This window comes from Dermacentor andersoni, chromosome 7 (genome assembly GCF_023375885.2).
Source record: "Dermacentor andersoni chromosome 7, qqDerAnde1_hic_scaffold, whole genome shotgun sequence".
Lineage (NCBI taxonomy): Eukaryota > Metazoa > Arthropoda > Arachnida > Ixodida > Ixodidae > Dermacentor > Dermacentor andersoni.
The window spans coordinates 49717369-49741374 of record NC_092820.1 but is presented as its reverse complement, the minus strand read 5'-3'; the positions used below and the strand labels follow the sequence as shown (position 1 = coordinate 49741374).

The 24006-nt window shown below is 45.3% G+C and overlaps 1 protein-coding gene across 3 annotated transcripts in view; it reads right to left on the bottom strand.

The window, feature by feature from the left end:
• Window positions 1–377: 377 nt before the first annotated feature.
• The window catches only part of LOC126535283 (uncharacterized), a 110674-nt gene continuing 87045 nt past the window's right edge, over window positions 378–24006 (bottom strand). For all 3 annotated transcript variants that reach the window (XR_007600473.2, XM_055073092.1, XM_072289056.1), the window contains 2 exons: window positions 20103–20123; window positions 378–690 (listed from right to left, as the gene is read on the bottom strand). Coding sequence is in view for 2 of the 3 variants with exons in the window: in XM_055073092.1 (XP_054929067.1) it covers window positions 548–690; window positions 20103–20123 (164 nt within the window). In the remaining variant the exon portion in view is untranslated. The remainder of the gene's footprint in view (window positions 691–20102; window positions 20124–24006) is intronic.

The following is a 24006-nucleotide window of genomic DNA, read 5'->3' as shown; positions in this document are numbered from 1 at the left end:
TCCTATTTTTATTTTGCCAATGTTTTGTCTGAATCATTTACTTGTAGATTTATGTTGTAAATACTTTCTTTGTTCGAATTCGCACGCGTTCATCTGGCATCATGATGTTGGTTTTGTCTTGTTTATCTCCTATTTACTGCTTGCGCCCCTTGCTCTAACATATGTTGTGCTGTACTCTGCTTCTCTCTGTAAAAAACGTTTTATCTTTATAACGTACTATTTCTCCATAAATGAAATATAACTTCCGAAATATATGATTTGGTTCCAGGATAATACTATAAAGTTCTCTACTTAGAAGTTTATTGCGCTTACGAAATTTACTAATAAAAGAACACTCTTTCTGCAATCGTTCGCTGGAGCAATTGAACGTGTACTACTCAAGTGGACTTCCTCTTTATTATAGAAGTTTCTTTGTAGCCATCTCTGATAATGGTAGCAGTATAATTGCCATTTTATAAGAATGTTACAAATATGCTATCTTGTGTATGTCCAAAGAGCTTCAGAAAAATTTAGCTTTCTTTCTTGTGAGTGCGCAGTGTTGAGTTGGTCACTTTATTTTGGGCTTGCAGGTATCGATCCCATCATTTTTACTCTCTCGGTTGTCGCCTTTTTTGGTTTGAAAGAATTCTTCACATTTTGGGGGCACAATACTCTTATTTTCACTCAACAGCAGGTCGTAATACAAGTGATCTGAAAGAAAGTCATAGCGAGTCACGCTCATACGACACGCTATTTTTATTTAAGAGCGAATCAGTTGATTGACAAAACAAAAAAAGAGCACATCAGGTGAAATATATACCGTAGGTTAAATGAAGTTAGCGACCATCATGACTGAATGAAGCAAAGGCAAATGTATATAAAATAACAACGACTAATGATATAACTTGCTTTTTGCCATATGTTGCATTACCACAGCCTTTAGGTTGCACGGAGTTTCTGTAATCGGAGAACATAATAGTTCACGCTCACATATTCTCACTTTGAATAGCACAGGTGATTTAGGTGCATGATATGGTGTCTGGAAAGGAAATACCGAAAACTATTTGGAAGACTTCGTGAACCTAAATAAAAAAAATGGCTGCGGCTTAGCTCAGCTAACACTGGATATACAAAGCCAAAGCTTGGTTTAGCCCGCTTTCACTTGGTTAACCTTTGATTTAGCTGTAATTATTATACTTTGGTATACAATCATCGTTAAGCCAGGTATTACGTCTGTGCCTACGTCGGTGGCTAGACATGGCTGTGATTAGGCTTGCGTAGACACGCATCTTTCTACGGTGTGACGTCTGTTGTGCCACAGTCAAAGCGCAAGTTATACATATGCAAAAGGACGCCGCCAATACGCGCAGCGTCCAAGCAGAAACAGACAGGTGGCGAACGTGGTCACTACATTTTTCTCGATGGTGTAACGCCTGTTGCATTCCGGACCTTCTCCAGTGAAGCAGCTCGCCAGGCGAAATCAGCCATGTGCTGAGACGCCCCTTGGTGACAATGGCTCAAGGCCTCCTGCTCCCCTGCAACGCTCAAAGACGGCCTGGCCTCCCTCTCATCGATGGCCACGCTCGCACTGACTAGGCGAGCGTGGCACTCCTCTTCAGAATTGACAGATGCTGCCGAGCAAATAAGCAAATAACCACCCCAAAACAATCCCCCAAAAAGCGGTGCGACTTTTGCTAAGAAACACAACAGAAGTGGACGATAACAATTTTTTTTCATTCTTGAAAATGGTTTAATTATAGTATAAAAATATTGCACGAATACGAAAGGAAAGTGAACAAATCACTTTGATTATTTTCAACAACAACAGAATCCGTAAGGATGAGCAAAACCGCTCATGTACTTTTTAACAGTGTCCCCAGGGTAGTCTGTACCCCATTCATTGCGCGTTTGCCAGTACATCAATAAACTTACTTGTTGACTCCTCCAACGTATGTTTGAGTTAATGGCTCAACTAGACTCGTCGCATGTGTTCGACTCATCAGGAAAATCCTTGGCGTGCTCTTTGGAACCACACATGTTTTTAGAGTTGAATAACTGCAACATTTTTTATGTCGGTTGAAAGTCCCGGCAGCAAACACCTCGAAACCTTTGGCCATAACTTACGTGCAGGATGCCGCTCAACGTACGATTCTTTATTCTGCTTCGGTAGCGCGACTTCACCCGGTTCATGTGCGAGAACACGCGCTCGACATCGGCATTGCTAAGGAGCATGGCCAACAACGACCGAGTGAACCCTGCTATTTCCTTAAAACAAATTTCGCCGCTTGCATCCTTGAAATCTAGCACTTCTACCAAGAAAGAAGCGCCGCCCTAGTTGTTTACCTTTTTCCAAGGAAGGAGGCACACCCCGCCTATACTGCGTGTCCAGGAGTCCTGCATCTCCCTTCAACAGTCTGAGGAGAGGCACATCCTGAAGGGGCAGTTTTACCTGACTCAGAACGTTCTCGGGTGACAATGATTTCATGAAATTCTAAAGCTGAATGTTGGGAGGAAGCCTACGCTGCACTTGCTCTGCTGCCTCAAAAATAAAATCCCGGCATCTCAATTTAACGTCTCTTTCTTGCTCAACGTTCAGTTTGGATGCTGCCAACTCGATGTTGAATAGCACTCCAAAGTCCACAGCAGAAAGTGGACGGTTGGTCGCACTGTCCTCTAGGTTCAGTTCCAAAAGTCTTTCTCCTGCACCTGGGATGTAGCAATCTGCAAATCAATTACCGAAAAGGTTTTGAAGGCCTTCAACCAGTTTCAATGGATTTCCAGTTTTAAGTTGGAACAGCTTATTGATTGCTGAGAATTCTTGCAGCATTGCTTTCAGGAAGACTAGGTACAGTTTGCTGACAGGATCCCGATACATTACGGACAGATTCTCAGCGTCATAGAAGCGGTACTTGTCCTTGCTGATGGTGAAGTGACGTTTGAGTTCCTCCCATTGTTCCAGTATACGTTTACAGCAGCCGGACAAGGACAGCCACCTCGTTCCCGACAGCTGAACCAACTTGAACGTTTCTTTGCCATTGTTCGTCACTCTGTATATTTTGCCATACTCCTTAAGCAGCAGTGAACTGTACGAAATCCAACTGTACGAACGACCAACAAGGAATTCTAGGCTCCGGAGCAGCACTTCTACTGCCTTGGTTGCACAAAGTTGAAACGAGTGGCACACGCACTTGACTAGCATGAGGTTCTCATTTATTCGATGCAAGTGTGTGTACACAAAATTGTTCCTCCAAACCATAACATTGCAGCCGTCAGTTCCAATTCTGATACACCTTGTGAAATCCAGACCAACGCTGGTCAGGATGTCTAGGAGGCCTTGTGCAATCTGTTGCGCACTTGAACCCTTAAGCAGGAAGACTCCCAGGAACGTGGGCACCACTTGTTTTAGTGAGGTGCTGAAATAGCGAACCGCCTCAGCGACCTGCTTTTGATTTGCTACGTGAGTGCTTTTGTCAATCAATAATGAGTACTGCGAAGCAGCTATATCCTTCATGAGGTACTCAAGCAGGCAACGGGCAAGAACTTTTCTTATTAGTGCTTCACATTTTATTCGGTGTTCGGTTCGGAGTCCTCTTACACAGGCGCGCGGTTAGTTACGGGGTCATGCGGCGGCTCAGCTGCCGTGAACGCATGAGCACAGTCTGCGGCAGCGGCTAGAGCACACCGCAGCAGCGGAGCTCGGCGCCGCGAGCCATGTGATGCGTTACCAAAGCTATGGCAACGCTGCACTCAAAGGAAGATCAAATCCATGCTTATCGTGAAACTCGGCTCGACAAGGTTACTAAAGTTAAAAAAAAAGTGTCAACACTTTTCGGAAACACATTTATCCAATGTGGACATACTGAAAGGCCGGATTGCAATTTGCAATTAGCAATCTGAATGTGTGTCAGAACCATCGATTGCCCTTTCCCGCAAAGAGTTATCGTACCTGTGCAATGGTGTATAAGGTTTTTTTGCAAACAGGGCATGTATGATGTACGCGAAAAAGTTGTATATATGTATGGGTCCCTTGCTCAAAATAAACATTGTTGCAAGTTAGCGCCTGTGTGTGTCAAGTCTCAGTTTCCTCCTTGTAATTTAACGAGCTATAAGCCTCACGATGTCTTACCAACAAGCGCAAATCACTACTTCACTGCTTTACTGCAATTAAAAAAATGACCTAGAATTCACATATGCACCCACACCTTCATAGTTCTGTAGCTAGAGGTCTTCTAGAACATGTATTTTAAACAGGCTATTGAGGTGGTAGGTTATCCATATTTGTATGCATCGAGGGCAATGAGCACACTATTAAAGATACATGATGTCTACATGATGATGTGTAGGACCCGCTCTTTCCCGTTGTACTGTAAAAACGTACCATGATATTTTTAATTTTTCTTGCGTTGCAGCCACTGCTCCTGCAGTCATGTATATCACTATAGGGAAAAACATAACAAATGGCCTACTAAGTACAATATTCCTTGCGAAATATACTATTGGAATGGCAGAATAGTGCCTTCACTCCACCGCTGATCCAACCACCGCCGATGCCCACGAGGTTCTTTACTACTTTCAGCAAAACAGACTATTCGTCGCTCGCATCTCTGCATAACACTTTGTGACAGGTTTGTCTAAATTCACGAAATTATCGGAGTTCTCTGGAGTGTCTAAGCGCATGTGGCATGAGTGCTGCGGACCGTATGCAACGCCCGCAGAAAACGCTTATTATAAATATAGCCAGCAGTTAACAGGAGGTAAAATTACCTCTGCAGCACTACCGCGCAAAAACTGTTGCAGCCATCTTCTGAGATGCGCTTTCATGGTTTTACGCCGCATCCGACGCGTTATGTTGGAGGTCACGCGTGGCTTAGTGTTTCCTCAAAGCTATAATTTTTTCGCACAAATACAGTCATCATATTTGCGTTACAACCGCCATCTGTGGCTTTCCATGTGACCGTCTTAGGCTTGTAGGTGAAATGTCAGCTCTCAATAGAATACTGAGCGCAAGGCGTGGTAATCATAGTCTAATGACGCCACTTTTTTGGTTGTCAAAAGGAAACCATATGTTTTATTGTAATACCAATTATTTCGACAATCCTGACACATGAGGAGTTTTTTTTTTCGAAATGAGCCAAATCCACAAACCGAAACTGGGTCAGATAAAACGGTAATGACAAGAAAAACTAGGCAACTTTCTCATAGAAAAACCGTTGCAACGAAATGGGTCAAATAACGCCAGGCGAACGTGTTCGCAGATCGTATTTCGTATCGAAATTGAGCCAGATCCAGCTGTTGCACGGATCAAAATGAGCCAAATCCATTTGCCCAATAGGAGAGCGCTTTTGGCATGACGTCATTTAGCCATCACTGCCTCCTTGTCAGTTCCCGCCAAGGAGTTGGTTCCCGCCTGACAGCTCAGAGTGTTTCGTTCGTGTTTTCGTGAGTTCTTCGCTTTTCTGATATCGTTGTTCATGGATTCGGATGGCAAAGAAGAGATCGGCGAAAGATCTATCCCTAGACGTCGACGGCGAAGTGAAAAAAAGCCGCATCAGCACCGTAAAAGCAAGAATGCGCCGTTGCCAAAAAGTAAACACGCGAAAAAGACTCTCAGGTGTGCGCTTGTGACAGAAGCATCCACTAAACGTTTCAAGGAGAAGTTCTACGAACTGTGTAGCGTGGAACAAAAGGCGTTCGTTTTGATGTACTGCACGCCAACAGCCGTAAAACGTAGGAGAGGAAAAGAAGCGGAACCTCGTCGGAGCCTTGCTGTTGTTTACAAGGTACGGATAGAAAATGGCCAAGAGATTCGTGTTTGTCGCGATATGTTTTGCGCAGTGCTTGATATTAGTCACAGCACAGTTACTCGCTATATAAAGCACAAGCATGAAAAAGGTGAAGTGAAAGCCGACAGTCGTGGAGGTGACCAGAAGATCAAGCGCTACGGTCGAAAGCGATCAGCTGTTGTGGGTTTCATTAAGCGACTTCGGGCAAGAGAGTCGCACTACAACCGGAAGAAGACAAAAAAGTTATACCTTCCAAGTGAGCTGAAGAGCATCCGAAACCTGTGGCAGATTTATAACCAACAAGCACCCGAAGATGTGAGGGTGAAGTATGGCTTCTTCACCACATTTTTCGAGCGACGTTCAATCTTTCGTTCAGAACACCGAGGACAGACGTTTGCTCTGTGTGCCTGAAAAATGCGTATGAGATGAAAACTTGTGGAGATGTTTCACAGAAGCAGCGTGTCATAACAGAGCAACGTGTACACAAGTTGAAGTATAAGGCTTTTTATTCCCTGCTGCGTGAGAAGAGGGAAGACTTGAAAACATTCTCATTTGATTGGCAACAAAATCAAGTGCTCCCCAAAGTTCCGGACCAGGAAGCCTACTACAGCCACCAGCTCTATCAGTACCACCTCTGCGTGGTGGAAAACCAGGCAGATGGATCAATGCCCAAAGAGGCCATCCATTCCTACACATGGAGCGAAGATGAAAGCTCCAAAGGAAGCAACCAAGTAGCCAGTGCGGTACATAATACACTTCGAAGCGCTAACTTCGAAGGAATTAGAGAGGTGCGGTTAGTAGCCGATGGCTGTGCTGGACAAAACAAGAAGAGTACTGTGCTTTGCATGCTTCTTTGGTGGCTCCAGAATGAGGCTCCAGCAGGTGTCTCAGTAGTTTCCCTTGTGTTTCCTGTCACAGGACACAGTTTTTTACCCCCAGACAGGGTATTTGGCAGAATTGAAAAAGATGTTAGACGACACGTAGAAATCCTGAATCCACAAAGCTACCAAAGGATTTTTTCAAATCACGGCACTGTGTTAGAGCTTGGAAAACATTGGCATGCGTACGACTGGAAGGCCTACTGCACGGCGGTGATGAAGTCGACATCCAGCTTGCCGTTCAAGATAACCGAAACGAAGGTCTTCTACATTCAAAGAAATGCAGCTGGTAGGAGTCCTCAAATTAGAGCAGAGCCTCGCTATAAAGTTTCTGTGTCAAATTTCGTGTCAATGCTAAAAAGGGGAAGGTCCCTTGCACAAGCACCCATAAGATGTGCACTGTACGCACACCACGTCAACGAAATGAAAGTCAGAGATGTGACCAGCCTTCTTGTGAAGCATTTCGGAAATTCCTGGCAAGACAATGAAGAGCTTGCGTACTTCGTTAGTGTCTTCAGGCGCGCCCAAGGAAATGATCCTGCGGAAGAATTAGAAAAGAGCTGCTTATGCTGCCAAGAAGACGCACCTGCTGTTCAAGTATAGTTCTATTGTTCTTGAAGCACAGGAAAGCCCTGCTGCCAATGTTATTACAGCTTTTCTGTCATTATTACATGATGCCATTCTGGAAAGCCAATATTAATAAAGTTTTCATAACAATACCGCCTAAAATCCAGTGTTTCAATTCAATACGAGCCAAATCCAGAGTTCTCACCCTAATATTGGGCATATCTGCCGCATAATTTTTCATTACTTGTGGTCGTAAACTTGCCCTAGCCGACATGTAAAGCATATCATATATTAGCTTTGCTAGCGTTGCATTTAGGTCCGGTAACAAATTTTTGCTTTTTTCTCAACTTTTGTTTACGTGGATTTGACCCATTTCGAAAAAAAACTCCTCACATTTCCTCTACTGTCGTTGGTGTCGCAAGGATGTGCCGTATATGTTATACACAGTATATGGCAGACAGCTGCGCTGTTTCCCTTTTTGCTATCGTGAACCATGAGTGTCAGTTATGGTCATCCAGACTGGGACAATAAAAACTCGTTTCTTTTCGTCGCGACTTTCACCTCGACACCTATACCAGAAATGCAAGTCAGGGGCAATCGATCTTTCGCATAGTCTCACTTGCCGATAAACGAATTTGATTGCTATTGCCACTGCCTATGAATCCTACAAAACATTGGTCTGTTTTACGAGGATCTTGATTGAACAAATGCGCGGACCATGGAGACTGGCTAATCGTAGGCAGGGAAAAACGTATCACACGTTCTCGTGCTCTGTCTGCAGTCGCCGTTTTCATGCCTTGATTGCATTGAAAGTTGCACTAGAGGAAAGACGGCGCATTGTGAGCCCTCAAAGTCCCTCAAAACAAAATTTGGCGGCGCATAAACGCCCCAGCAAAATTACACCCTCTTGCCACACAACAATATTCGTGGTGTGTCTTGTCCACATTTTTCTTCTTTCACGCGGCGGGCCCGGTACTTCCAAGTCACGAGTGACTTGCCCGTTATCAGCATTACAGAGCATTCTCGACAAGAAAGTAGCGAGCGCAGCGTTTTAAGGAAGGAAACGCAAGCAAGACAGATGAACATTACTGTTGTGTGGCAAATATACACCCCTAAGGGTGTACATTTGCTTAAGAGTGTAAAAGAGCAAGATGCACTATTAACAGAATAATCAGAACATATAGAGATGAGGACAATAGGCTCGGTGACGCCCAGCGCAGCGGCCGAGCACGGGCCACAGCCGAGGAAGTGGACAGACTAGTTATGGCGGCGGTAGTTGCTCACACATTCCTAAGCGCGAAAGAACTGAAGGAAGCACTTTCTCTCAAGATTTAGTGCAAGTCGATGCGGAGAATACTGAAAGATGCAGGTCTCCAAAACTGCGTGGCTGATCAAAAGCCACATCTTACAGAGACAAAGTGCCTTCGCACGAGCTACTGAACAGTGGACTGTAGAAGACTGGGGAGAATTTGTGGTCTCTGACGAATACACTTTTAGAACATGCTGGGACCACTAGCAATGTGTGTGCCGACCACTCAACTGCAGGTAAGCACGCTTAAGTGTAGTGGACATGACGTGTATCTACGTAGAAGAGGTTAAACGAGTTTTTTTCTGAATGAAAGGTTTATTTTATTTCAAACGCCTAATTTTAAGGTTACAGCTGAGTTGATAGAGTTGACCCTCCCAAAACGGCCCAGGGATGCCGTAGTGAAATTGCTCATGATGATTTCGACCATCTGAGGTTCTTTAGCATGGATTAGAATCGCGCAGTACATGAGCGCCTTGCGTTTCACATCCAACAAAATGCGATCGCCATGGCTAGGGTAGAACCTGCATTTTTCAGGCTAGCAGCAGGACACCATAACCCTTGAGCCACTGCGGCGGCTATTTGAATGTTTCATATGCTTCCTTGTTCGATGCTAAAATGTCAGGGGCGAACACTGTGCATTCCGCAAATTTGTAACACATTTCTTGTAATAACACCATAAAAACTGTGCCTGTATCACTCACTTTCAAAGCGCTATTTTTGTAAACAACTATTTATCAATTCTCCCCCGTTTGCCCTCCTTTCCGCTGGTGTTTTACAGTAATTATTAAGTAATAGCCAAATTGTGAATATATTTTCTTCAAAGAGGCCTTAGATGTGGGTAAAGCTGTTTCTGCCTTAGTGATGTACTAGCGCTCGCCTCCGTAAGATGTGAAAGCTAACTTTTTTTTGTATTTTTTACATCATTTATAATTTTACTGCACATGAAGGGGCTTTGGTAGTGTCACCATGCGGATTTTGCCATGCATAAAACTTCTATTACGAGGGGTACCGTAGGTAAGGTTCATCCATCTAGGTTTCACAAAGGGAACATGACAAGGCATTTACTTTATTTCCTATGCCTAGAAAACGCTCACAAATATCGGTATTTCATCACTCGTCATGGCGCCACGAAACATTCTTGAGCTAGCTTCAATAACACCGATGACGTTAGCGATAAAAAATAATGTTCTTCCTGCTCTCCCCCCTCCACATATACAATTCACAGTGCCGCCGCAGGAGGCGTCTGTGTGGTGTGCGATGGCAGTGCACGTTAAAGATCTCCAGGTAGTCGAAATTATTCTGCAGACCACCACTACGGCTCCATTTTATCTATGTTCTTTTTTATACTACGGCCCTAATCCTATCCCTCAGGGTGCGGTTGGTGCCCACCAATATGTGAGACAGTTGCTGCGCCTTCCGTTTCTTGAAAAATCACAGTCACATAAAATGGCTGTTTCATAGGCTGCATAGGTATGCCTTATGGCCACGCAGATAGCCCACATATTTCTCTGCCCAACAACATCAGACTAATTTCATCTTTTCCGCATTGTATGCAGGGGCTCCTCGGTGCTCTTTGAAGTTTACCGAGTCTTGTGTGACCATTCCAAAGTAAAGATGGATGAGCGCGATTGGATCACTTGAAATGTGTTCTTTGCGGCATTCTTTCCTTTATTTCTTTACCGTGGCTTTTTGATACGCTGCGCTGAAGAGTGGTGTCGGCGAGCTAGGAGCTGGTCCTGCTCAAGTTGCAGGGCAAGCGAGCGTGAGGCCCCTTTCAGCGATGATGCAGCGATGAGTAAACACTAAGTAAGTGCTCTAACGAGGACTAGCGGCGCCCCTGGCCATCGATTAACGGCGGCTCGGATCGATAAAGAATGGACATGCTCGCAGGTAAGGAGGAACACGCACGCGCCCAGCGCCCATCTTGTAACCAGGCGCGGCACTGCAAGAACGCGTACGGCGGAGCGCTGCCAGCCGTTGCGCGGCCGTGCGGAAAGGTGCAGTGACTTTTGTCCCCGATAGTACACCCAAGATCTCATGCGCAGTTGAAACCAGCTAAGTGACTGTGGACATAGCTTTTGTGAAGTTATGCTGATGGGATGACAACACTTTTGGATCGGCAAGAAATTCTTGAATGTTCCAATAGCTTGCAACAAGTGTTTATGACTGAGACAGGGCGGTAAATATTTAGAATAAACTGTTCAAATTTATTTGGATTGGTGTGTACTTAGGACAGGTAGTGACTGCGGATCCGGATCATGAGACTGAAATAATCAGAAGAATAAGAATGGGCTGGGGTGCGTTTGGCAGGCATTCTCAGATCATGAACAGTAGGTTGCCATTATCCCTCAAGAGAAAAGATTATAACAGCTGTGTCTTACCAGTACTCACGTACAGGGCAGAAACCTGGAGGCTTACGAAAAGGGTTCTACTTAAATTGAGGACAACGCAACAAGCTATGGAAAGAAGAATGATAGGTGTAACGTTAAGGGATAAGAAGAGAGCAGATTGGGTGAGGGAACAAACGCGAGTTAATGATATCTTAGTTGAAATCAAGAAAATGAAATCGGCATGGGCAGGACACGTAATGAGGAGGGAAGATAACCGATGGTCATTAAGAGTTACGGAATGGATTCCAAGGGAAGGAAAGCGTAGCAGAGGGCGGCAGAAAGTTAGGTGGACGAATGAGATTTAGAAGTTTGCAGGGACAACATGGCCACAATTAGTACATGACCGGGGTAGTCGGAGAAGTATGGGAAAGGCCTTTGCCCTGCAGTGGGCATAACCAGGCTGATGATGATGATGATGGTGTAACACGCGCAATGCGTTAATCAATTGATGTGACACTTGTAGCGACTGACAGTTTAGGCATGTTGGTTCAAAATCTAAAAATCTACTCAGCGTAGCGTCTAAGAAATGAGTTTGCTATGCCGTTAGAGCCTGCTGGCAGTTTAATACTCAGAATAAGTAGCATGGGAGGGACACCTTCACGAGTGATTACTAGTGCTGTCTCCGTTATTGCCAGGGATCCATGATAGACGTATTCGTCTGGCTCAAAAATAGTCTTAAAAATGGGTAAAAATGTCTGCGATTTCCCTTGGTTCATGTATAATTCGATCATGTACATTTTATTGATATATATCCCCATTACCTACACTTACGTTGCGCCAATATTTCTAGGGGTGAGTCATAATAAATTCTACAAAGTCTCGTTGCTGCAAATATTTTTTTGCATGTCTAACGTTTTTTTAAAATTCACGGAAATGAGACGTAGAAATTTTCTGCTGTTTACTACGGCGGCGTTATTTTTTTTTTCGTCTGTACTAAAGCGCTACCCATCCAAGGATTTCTGCGACGCTTGTAATGTTTTTTGTAAGAATGAAGTGACCAATTTGATATTCCGTAGTTGAGCGAAAGATTTGCCACAAACGCTCATCATAATGACCGACAGAATCAAGAGGCGTGTCCAAATAATCATTGATAGCCTTGTCGTCAGCCTCGTTAGAATCATGAAAACAGTCGAAGAAATTTTTTTTTCTATTTTCGACAGCTTTATGTCCTGGTAAAAGACACTAATTTTTATCTGAAATTCCTGGTTTCACGAGAACAGTACTATTGCTAAAGATTTCGGCAAAAATACTAGGTCCAGAAATGAATTTCCGCGGGTGTAGTTTTTTAAAATTTGCTCAAGAATAAGAGAGCAAGTAATATCTACTAGAATTTCACTGGTAGCGGAGTATCCATACTGTACACTGTTCCAGTTAACAGACGATAGATTAAAGTCTACAGTAACGATAAGGATTCTACAGAATAGTTTTAAAAGATGAATGTATAATTTATTCGGAAAAGCATCGCTGGTATCCGGAGGTCAATAAACAGCGCAAAGGAAAGATGCTAAACTCACGCACTGTGCGAATTGTCCTAAGCAAAGCTTTCTGTGCTGGTTGCTTTGTCTGACGATATTAGGCGGTGATATTGAAGTCGAAAGCTTAACTTCTTCAAAGTTTAGTCTTACACGGCGGTAGCGGGAAGATGTGGAACGCTACCTTGCATGCGCCACTTCTATTTGTCTGTGTAGTACACAGAACACACCGGGAGAAGTGTACGCTTGAGGCGTTGTTCGGCGCCATGCCCCGTAACCTCCTAGACGGTAGAGCATTGTTTATAGCTTGACATGGCACATCGCATCGTGGCAAAAGTATTAAAGTTAAATTGGATTATGGGGATGTATCTGCGAAAACGACAATCGGATTATGAGGCATGCCGTGGTGGCGGACACCATATTTTAGCACCGTGACACTCTTTATGATGCTCCGGACAGGCCGCCATTGGAATCTGAACCTGGCAACGTTTAACGCTATAACGTTATCTAATGAGTCGAGTCTAGCAGTGCTATCGGATGAATTATAGGGCAGTAAATGGGATATATTCGGGCTCAGTAAAGTTAGGAGGACAAAAGAAGCATATTCAGTGCTAAAAAAGCGGGTCCTGTGCTACCGGGGCTTTGCGGAGAGACGAGAACTTGGAGTCAGATTCCTGATTAATAAGAATATGGCTGGTAGCATACAGCAATTCTATAGCACCAACGAGAGGGTGGCAGGTGTTGTTGTGAAACTTATTAAGAGGTAAAAATTAAAGGTCGTACAGGTCTACGCCTCTACATCCAGTCATGACCAGAAAGTCGAAAACTTCTTTGAAGGCATGGAATTGGCAATGGGTAAAGTCAAAACAAAATACACTATGCTGATGGGCGACTTCAATGGCAAGCTAGGCAAGAAGCATGCTGGAGACGAGTCAGTGGGGGAATGTGGCATAGGCACTAGGAATAGCAGGGGAGAGCTATTAGTATAGCTTACAGAACAGTATAATATGCGGCTAATGAATACCTTCTTTCGCAAGCAGGATAGCCGAAAGTGGACATGGAGGAGCCCGAATGGCGAGACTAGAAATGAAATAGACTTGATACTCTGCGCTAACCCTGTCATCATACAAGATGTGGACGTGCTCGGCAAGGTACGCTGCAGTGACCTTAGGTTTGTAAAAACTCGAATTAGCCTAGCCCTGAGAAGGGAACGGACGAAACTGGTACATAAGAAGCCGCCCAATCAGTTAGCAGTAAAAGAGAAAATAGAGGAATTCCGGATCAAGCTACCGAACAGGTATTCGGCTTTAACTCAGGAAGAGCACCTTAGTGTTAAAGCAATAAACGACAATCCTATGGGCGTCATTAAGGAGTGTCCAGTAGAAGTCGGTGGTAACTCCGTTAGACCGGACATCAGTAAGCTATCGCAGGAGCCGAATGATCTGATCAAGAAACGCCAATGCATGAAAGCCTCTAACCCTACAGCTAGAATAGAACTTGCAGAACTTTCTAAGTTATTCAACAAGCCTAAGACAGCTGACATAAGGAAGTATAACATGGATAGAACTTAACATGCTCTCAGGAACGGAGGAAGCCTAAAAGCAGTGAAGAAGAGACTAGGAATAGGCACTAATCAGATGTATGCGTTAAGAGACAAAGCCGGCAATATCATTACTAAAATGAATGAGATAGTTGAAGTAGCTGAGGAGTTCTGTAGAGATTTATAGAGAACCAGAGGCACCCACGACGATAATGGAAGAGAGAATAATCTAGAAGAATTTGAAATCCCACAAATAACGCTGGAAGAAGTAAAGAAAGCCTTGTGAGCCATGCAAAGAGGGAAGGCAGCGGGGGAGGACCAGGTAACAGCAGATTTGTTGAAGGACGGTGGGCATATTGTTCTAGAGAAACTGGCCACCCTGTATACGCAATGCCTCATGACCTCGAGCGTTGCATAATCTTGGAAGAACGCTAACGACATCCTAATCCATAAAAAGCGGACGCGAAGGATTTGAAAATTATAGACCGATCAGCTTACTGTCCGTTGCCTACAAAATATTTACTAAGGTGTACGCAAAGAGAATCAGGAACACTTTAGACTTCTGCCAAGCAAAGGACCACGCAGGATTCCATAAAGGCTGCTCAGCAATAGACCGTATTCACACAATCAATCAGGTGATACAGAAATTTGCGGAATATAACCAACCCTTTTATATAACGTTTGATTCTGTCGAAACCTCAGCCGTCATGGAGGCATTACGGAATCAGGCTGTAGACGAGCCCTATGTAAAAATACTGAAAGATATCGATAGTGGCTGCACAGCCACCGTAGTCCGCCATAAAGAAAGCAACAAAATTCCAATAAAGAAAGGCGTCAGGCAGGGAGATCCGATCTCTCCAATGCTATTCACAGTGTGTTTAAAGGAGGTATTGAGAGACGTGGATTGGGAAGAATTGGGGATTATAGTTAATGGAGAATACTTTAGTAAGTTGCGATTCGCTGATGATATTGCCTTACTTAGTAACTCAGGGGACCAATTGCAATGCATGCTCACTGACCTGGAGAGGCAAAGCAGAAAGGTGCGTCTAAAAATTATTCTGCAAAAAACTAAAGTAATGTTTAGGTCTCCGAAGAGAACACTACGATAGGTAGCGAGGAACTGCAAGTGGTAAGGGAATACATCTACACAGGGCAGGTAGTGACCGCGGATCCGCATAATGAGACTGAAATAATGAGAAGAATAAGAATGGGCTGGGGTGCGTTTGGGAGGCATTTTCAGATCATGAACAGCAAGTTACCATTCTCCCTCAAGAGAAAAGTGTATATCAGCTGTGTTTTACGAGTACTAACGTACGGGGCAGAAACCTGGAGGCTTACGAGAAGGGTTCCACTTAAGTTGAGGACGACGCAAGGAGCTATGGAAAAAAGAATGATAGGTGTAACGTTAAGGGATAAGAAAAGAGCAGAATGGATGAGGGGACAAGCTCGAGTTAACGACATCTTAGTTGAAATCAAGTAAAAGAAATGAGCATTGGCAGGAGATGTAATGAGGAGGGAAGATAAGCGATGGTCATTAAGGGTTACGTGATAGATTCCAAGGGACGGGAAGCGTAGCAGGGGACGGCAGAAAGTTAGGTGGGTGGATGAGATTAAGAAGTTTGCAGGGACCACATGGCCACAATTAGTACATGGCCGGGGTACTTGGAGAAGTATGGGAGGGGCCTTTTTCCGGCAGTTGGCGTAACGAGGCTTATGGTGGTGATGATGATGATGATGCTCTTTAACGTGTCCCAAAATCTTAGTGCACGTGCATTTTCTATTTTGGCCCCGTCGAAATCTGGCTGCCGCGGTCGGGATAAAATCTGTGACTGCGAGCAATGCCATAGCTGCAAAGCTACCACAGCGGGCAAAGAAGTGTTGATATGGCGGTTGACCACTTCCGTAGTGTCGCCTGGACCCGGCCGTGTACTTTAGTTTATCTGGTTCTGTTTGTGCACGCCTTGCGTAATTCGTCCGCTTGACATATTAACAGTATATTTCTATTTCACAAATGGCAGGAGCGTACTGTATTGTTCCTTGCACTTTGGTTTCTCCAGTTTCCTCGCAACCGCTGTCGCCTAGTAGCAGAGTTTCCCTGCCTATCTCACGTCATCTCCCCCTCCCCATCTTTGAATGGGAACTGCCTCTTCTCCTCCCTCTCTACCGTTCTATTTACATCCCCTCTGGACCCGCGCGTTAGTAGAAAGGGAAGCGCTGAAGTTACTGCAATGCTTTTGAGGGGGTTCACGGATAATTACAGCTATCAAGGGCCTAATGTGGTGATGCCCAAGGGGCTCCAGAGGGCACTGTGCACATTCAACCTGGTGAGGGCAAACCAGTTTCTCACGTTGACTTTCCCGTGCGACTCAGTCCTGTCGTGTACATACACGCTTCTGAACCACCCCACGACGCGGTGTGGCAGAGAGCAGCAGCCACAGCAGAAACATCACTGGTAAATTCGAAGGAAGAGGCAAAGAAAGATTCGCTTTAACGCGCCATTTCCCGAAATGACACCCTTAGCATTAAACTTTCATGTTCATTGATATGATCTCTAACCGTTATGTCAATACCATAACTTATAGCGATTGATACGCCCCACCCGGAGATCCTCGATCTCTACGTAACCGGGAGTAAGCTGGCGGGCAAATTTTATTGTCGCAAATCATAACGTATAATTATGTCTTGGTGAAATTTCAGAATTAAAGATCATGTAACAAAAGCAATTCTTCCGAATGTTCTACTGTGATCTTTGTTGCGTCGATAGATACTGCTGCAATCGGTAGCGGCGAGAACAGTGCCGAGCAGGCTCCATTTACCGACGAGAGCAAAGCCTGTACGGGTAGAAGTAGACGCATGGTGAGAGTGGCGGTTTCGCTTTGCCTGCTGGTGCAGTCGATGAGCGTCGGTTCTTTTATAGTGCTCATTGATGATGTGGTGAAACCCCTTGGCGACGAGAATAGCATTGGTTTATCCAGGACGATAGGGGGAATGAGGTCCCTCACATGTTATTGCTCTCGCTCAGATCGATAGACGTGCTGCTAGTTATGCATGGCTAAATGCTGAGCGAGAAGCTAAATTTAACTACGATTGCGTATGCTGCCACTATAACGGTGACGTGTGTGCGCACCACACAAGTCTGATCAAGAGTCTGCCCCTTTCCTTTACACAACGATACCAAAAAAAAGGTGCGTGGATAGTACGGTTGCAAAGATATTACTGCTAAGGCCACAATTTGGTTTCCTCACATAGTGGCTTCAGCAAGTGACTCCCTCTCGCCAACTTCAACGACGTCCAGTGTTGAAAAAGTTCTTTAAAATGTGTTCAATGCTGACCAGAATGAAACCACGTCAGATATCCTCAGACACGCACCAACCGCCAACTTGAAGGTGTCGATGCCACACACCACTACTTTTCCTCAGAAACCTACGAGAAAAGAGCGTGGCTGCAGGACACGATTCATATATGGAGCATTTGGCGCCGGCAATATGTGTGTCGCTTTTCAATCACTGCTAGCGTACAATCGTTGACAGTCACTATGCCAATAACCAGACCGAAAGTCTATTGATGAAGAGTAGTTGCCACCGTGGAGACAATTCAGGGCGTTGTCAATTCGAGGCAAGGGGTAGACGATAATCCACGCTGAAACGCCATGTGCCATCTTTCCGTTTATCAAGCACCATGGGTGACGCCCAAGGGCTCGACGAATGTTCTGCAATGCCTTTGACAAGCGTCTTTTTCAGTTCATCTTGAATAACCTTGTTCTCTGAAGCAGAAACTCGAAATGGTCGGCGATGAATAGGACTGGAATCTCCAGTATTTATGTGATGCTTGACATCGAAGTATGACCCAAAAGGCGATTTTTGAGGTTGAAGGTGTCGTTGCAAGAAACCAAAAGGCAACCCAGAGCTGCTGCTTGTTCAGGCAATATGTCTGCAGCAATCACCGGACGAACTTTTGCGTCAGGGCAACTAGCATGCTGTGGACATAGTGAAAAATATGAGCAGATGTCTACTGAAAAGGCTGTGACGTGGTCATCTCATATAGCACGGAGTGTTACAACTGATATGTCTTTGGGTAGAACTTCCTTTGTCAGGGCAGAATTGACGACGGGAGGCATGCCTGGTTATCGGCGACGGTGATGACGGAGTAGGACGCAGTGATATTGCTCATCAAACGGACATCATGAACAGGTGTGGCGACGTAACCAACATCGGGCACAGAACATGAAGATAGCAAATCTAAGACAGGTAAGGCTTTAGGCGGCAGGCGGACGAAGGCGGTCGTACTAAAGTTATGCGGCAGTTCGGCTAGAATAGGCGCGAGTACGGAAACTTCGAGGCAAAACGTACTGGCAGTACAGTCGATGAAAGCTCAATGCGCCGTAAGAAAGTCGAGTTGGAGGATTCGGTCATGGGTACAATTGGTCAGTGCTGTAAAATAAATAGGAACGTGACGATCGGCGATACCTATACGGGAAGTACACATTCCAATGACGTCAATAGCGCTGTCATTGGCCACGCGTATGGCTCGTGTAGTTGCAGGCGTGAGAACCTTCCTCTGCCGACGAGGGAGGTTACAACTGAATATGGAGACCTGGGCTTCGGTATCTATTAATACCGTCAAAGGGACACCCGTCGTCGTGAACATCAAGTAAGTTCTGGTTAGTTGGGAGCGTCAATGGAGAATTTCGACACGACGAAGATAATCCAGCACTAGCCCCACGAGCTGTGCGGACTAGTTTTCCGTCCGGGAGGGCCTATAATTGGTCGGCGGCGAATAGCGGCGCGGTTGGGCGACGGGGACCGGCGGCGCTGAAGAGACAGCGAGCGACCAGAACGACGGTGATCGACGTATACGTCATAGGTAGAAGGCATTTTGCGAGGCGAGTAACGGCGCGGGTCGACATATGGGCGAGTAGACGGAGAAAAGAAGCTAGAATACGGAGACGTCCAGGAGGTGCGGCAGTGGCGAGCGACATTGCCAATGCGGTTGCAACGGAAGCAAATGGCATTGTCCGGAGTTCTCCACTCGGCAGAGTTCCGGTATCTGGGAGTGGAATACAGATCGCTGTGAGGTGTAGCTGTGAGCTTCTCCTTGGAAGCATCCCAGCTAGATATCTCGTCCTCATGTGTCCGGAACCAGACACGAGGAGTTCCATCCAAGTCGGAGAGGACATTCGCTAGCGCAATTGTAGGGTCCCAGAGGTTGTTTCGGCTAACACGCTCCTACAGGCTGAGCTGTCCTCAATGTCGGCACTATCTTGACCGGAGAATATGCCAGGATCGCGGGGATTGGTAACCGTAGCGTACGTGCTTGTCGGGGTTGCAGGAGTAGAAGCAGACGATGTGTCGCCACCGGGAGCCATAGCGGAAAGCAGGACGGTGCGGCCGCTGCGGAGCTCCGTGGCGACGACGGGGAACGGCACCCTCCACGAAAATGTTACGCGAACGAAGGATCAAGAACTGGAGACTATTTACAAAGTATATTTACAATGGATAGTTGCAGCGGTGGCCAGTGAAGCCCACAGCTCGAGAGCCAGAGAGCGTTACTCGTCTTTGTATGTGCACACTTTTGCATCAACCACAAGAAACACGCAATGGCATGTATCAATATATAGTAATTTAGAACACATTGTTATGTCGTAACTGTTCTATACCATTCTTATGCTACTAGGAAAATATATCTTTTTTGTTCTTCACGCTAAAAATAATGCGAAGACATTTACGCTGGCGAAAATTGGTAGGAAAAATTACCTTCCCGAACTGTCAAATAGTCTTAAAATGCCAGAACAAGAAATCATTTCTAGTATAAGTAGAAAACGTGCTATGTTTATAATATACTGACAATGAAGGACCAACAAGTTATTTCTTTATTTTCCATAACGCAGTAATGACGCCAAGGTGTGTCTTTTACCAGCCGCTTATTGTTTTGTTTTGTATAGTATTGAAAACATTCATATATACATCTTAATGCTCGTTTTTATTTTGTTTCCTTTCTTTTTCGTAGGGCGTTTTTTGAAGCAGAATAAGTGCAATAGAACATTACCTTGATTGATAACCGAAAAAAAAACAATGATGAACACATACAAGAGCGACCTTAACAGGTTCGCTACTAATACATTGTTAAATGAGGAAAAATGAAGGAAAGAGCGTGGAGAAAAACTATTGGCGAGCAGCATATTCACCTATTTTGCAGTCTCCAGCATCTAAACGGAAGAGAACACGGAAATTATATTAGTTCACCGCCAAGGTATGCTTACCATGTTTCCGAAGAACCGTATCAATCATAACATTGAACAAGAGCTTTTCATTCTATCTATGAGCATCCCACTGTCGCAATTATCTCAATGAATGCATATATTGCGAACTGGGTTTAGAAATGGGGCTAACCAAAAAAGGCACAAGAAAGTACTTTGACGTCATCTGCATCCTAAATGCTTGACAATATAAAACTTTATTTTAATGCGGCAGGACATTCAAATCATACGATGAAAAACACCATATCGTTAACATAGCATTGCTACGCCTCAATATGTAAAAGCAATTCCATAGTTGTTACCCACGAGGCCCCCCACACCCCTTCATCAGCGCCAATCCAAGCGTCAACACGGTCCTCACGCCGACGGTTGACGGGTCAACAAAGAAGCTTCCCTCAGGGGACAACGACCACCGGATGCTGTAGGCGTCGTAATAACCATGAAGATTCGCTGCAAACTGACCGGCACTGAGATCCCACTAATTGATGAAACAGGCAAATGTCGAAGACTACCGTGGCAACTGCGGCACCTTGAGTTTCCAAAATTGCGACGTAGTTGCCTCGCATGCGAGGGCCACGGTGCTTTATAGGAGGCGGAGTGAGGCAGAACAGTGCGACAGCATGGAAGACATTTTGCGAGCAGTTCGCTCATTACGATTGGCCGAGATACAGTCATCAGGTTCCCTACTCTAGTCCTATAAGGAAGTCGACTGTTTTGAAAGCGGACGCCTTTGGTGCAGAGGGAGCTGCTCACGTGTCCTGATGTGACTTCAGACATTCCATGTGCTCCTACACAAAGTCAACTTCCCTATCTGGATCCAGTGTAACTAATGTAATATAAGCATTTTTCCTTCGCTCCTATCTCCGGACGTACTCATCAGTGGGGCTGGAGGATTCATGGCCCGAACGCTACCCCGAGTCCCAACAAACCGGTCGTCAGCGGAGAGATGAAAAAGGCTGTCCTCACGGTCAGGGATCGGCGGACCTGCGAACGTGGTTCTAGGAGACACGACATTCGCAAGCTAAAGATAAACTGCGGACGGAAGAGGAAGTTTTGTAGATCTGGGATCAGCAGAGCTCCCACTCATAGCTCACGGAGGCAAAACCGTTGTAGTAACGGGGTGAAGGCTGGGACGACTCAAGTAAAGTTGAAAGAAGGCAGCCCCCTCGATCTGTGATCAGCGGACCAGGGTACGTGGCTCCGGGCTGCACGATATTCGCAACTTCAAGTTTGAGTGAGTGCGGGAGCAACTGCGTTTTGTCGGGCGATCAGGACAGGGTTCTATCGGGCAATCAGCTCTGATCGCCACCGAGAATGCGGTCAGTAGAGGCGAAGTTGTAGTCAGCTTTCGGAAACGCATGGATATAAGAGTGCTAAAAAAGAGGAGCTGCTGCTATTGGTCGCTGTGCTCGATTCGGAGATTAACCATTATTTGAGGAAAGCCGAAATTCGTACTTCGTTTCACGAAGTCGGTTTCGAGGAGGGCGAGCTCATAGACATCTGGAAAAAAGATACCTCGCAAGAGGAAAGACAGCGGAAAAGAAAAGGAAAGGCAGGAAAAGAAGAAAAAAAAAACCGGCAGAAAGTGACCTCGAGAAGATAAAAATAGAACAAGCGTGATTACCAGGTGAAGCAGATGTAGCGCTGCCACAATCGGAAAGTGTTAAAATGACGAGTTTGCTTCAGCCGCGCCAAAGAGACTACAACATTGGTGTCAACCTGATTAATATTAACGAATTTATGAGAAGCAATCATTTCACCATGGTATATGGCCGGAGCAGTTGCTCGCGTTACTGTCGAGAGAAGCCTCGGAAGTCATGGCCGACTGAGCGCAGCCCAAGAAGGCGTGTAGAGTTCACTGAAGTTGAGTTTGCTCAAAAAATAGAGGCTTATTACAGAGGAAGTTCGGAAGAGATTTGGACAGAAAAAAATGAGGCCTAATGAAAGCTTTGTTGAGTTTCCACGTGTCCAGAAGGATAATTTTTCAGAGTGGGAGAAAGGAGGAGGGGCGGATAACATCAGTAAACTCAGATTTATTCTGCTTAGAGCAGTTTTCTGGTACCTTGACAGATAACGTGCGCCTTCTGCTTAAGAACTAGCAGGATGGTGTGTCTGTTAAGAGTGCAGCACAGCTTGCCGATGAGTATGCGGTACGCCGTAGCTTCAGGCTATGAGCAGTAGCGCATAGTACTATCAAAAGCCTTCCCCATGGTCAAATTCTTACTTTGGAGAGCAACAAACCACACAAACACAAAAAAAGACGAGCCGACACAAGCCGCTGTTCGTTGCACACTTAAGGCACAGCAAAAACCACTGAAAACGGTAAAAATTAACCCAGAAATCACTGGTAAGAGTTACAATCGAGAGTTCAGGTGGCATGTTATAACTGTAAGGAAACCGGCCACTTTGCCCGATACTGCCCAAATAAAAGGCCAGTATTCGCTTGTAAAATGAAATCACCCGAGTAACACCCACTTTCTAAAGCCATACATGATGGCTATAATGGTAAATAACCAAGAGTGTAGGGTTATCAGGGACTCCGCGGCTACCATAAACGTCGTCCATCTGAAGTATGTTCACCTGAAGTATTCGGGCACGTAAGTCATTACGTGCACATCTACACAGCGGTAGCAGTCTCAAATGGGCTAATGGAAAGCCACGCTTACCTTTTCTTCAACAGCTCAGAGCCGCTACTGAATAAAAAGGGGTGTACATTTGCTGAACCCGATGTCATTGCTTTAGGAGACCTGAAGCACGCGCAATAGCTGAGCAGCCGAGTTACAACGATAAAGAAAGTGCAAACACGGCTACTGAACCAGCTAGCTCCGGAGACGTAGTGATGCCAAGAGAAGGAACTCACCGCTTTCCCCAGCAGAAATTCAGAAAGAGGGCCAGACTGAGGAAGCACCAACGGAAAGAAAAAGAAAGGCACGCGGACTTGAGCACCAGGAAGCGTACTACGAGAAAGAGGCGTCGCAGAGTCACGAATGCGGCTGATAAGGCAGCGCGGTGAATAAAGCGAGACCCGTGAAAGCCTGTGGAGAGCGCAGTGAAAGAGTTCAACATGCATGTTTCTCGTTTGGGTTGTTTACAGTCAGAGCACGTCTGATCAACCAAACGAGGAAGAAAAAAAAGATACGTTTGGCGCGGAGCAGGATAAAATCAAGAAGGCAGTTACATACCCTCTCCTTCCGTTCTTTTCGAGGTGTACTATTAGGACGCGGGAGAGTGAGGTGGTAAAGCGAGGCAAAGTGGTCATACAAGGCAGTGAATTCGTAGTGCGACATGCCTTCTACGAATTCGTAATTCGTAGAAGGCACGTTATCAGTACGTAGTGTCGGGGGACTGCAGCGAGATGAATGGATTACGCAGCTTAATTAAGCGCCCTTTCTATTCCCTGGTTGACAAGAGGAGATTTTAGCAGCATGTTCAACGGGGTTAGTTGGTTTATCTTTAGAATGAAAACAGGAACAATGCTACGCAGGGCTAGCGAGTAATGAGCACAGGAGAGAGCGCTGACTAACAATAAAATGCTTTATTTGCAGTAGCAGCACATAAAGCCATCATTGAATGTGACATAAAGAACAAAAGAAGAAGGATAAGAGTCAGCCACGGAGATTATCCAGTTCTCTTGTTGAGAGCGTGAGGGACGCAGTACTGGCGCACATGTCGAATTTTTTCAATATGCAAACTGCCTCAAAGATTTACAGCACACGCCTTTCATTATATGTGCCAAATATTTCAGACTTCTTAAAGATTGGGGTGCAACCACACGTGTTATCGTGGCCAGCCGGATGACTGTACAGGTTTCCTTTTAGTGAAGCGGCATGCT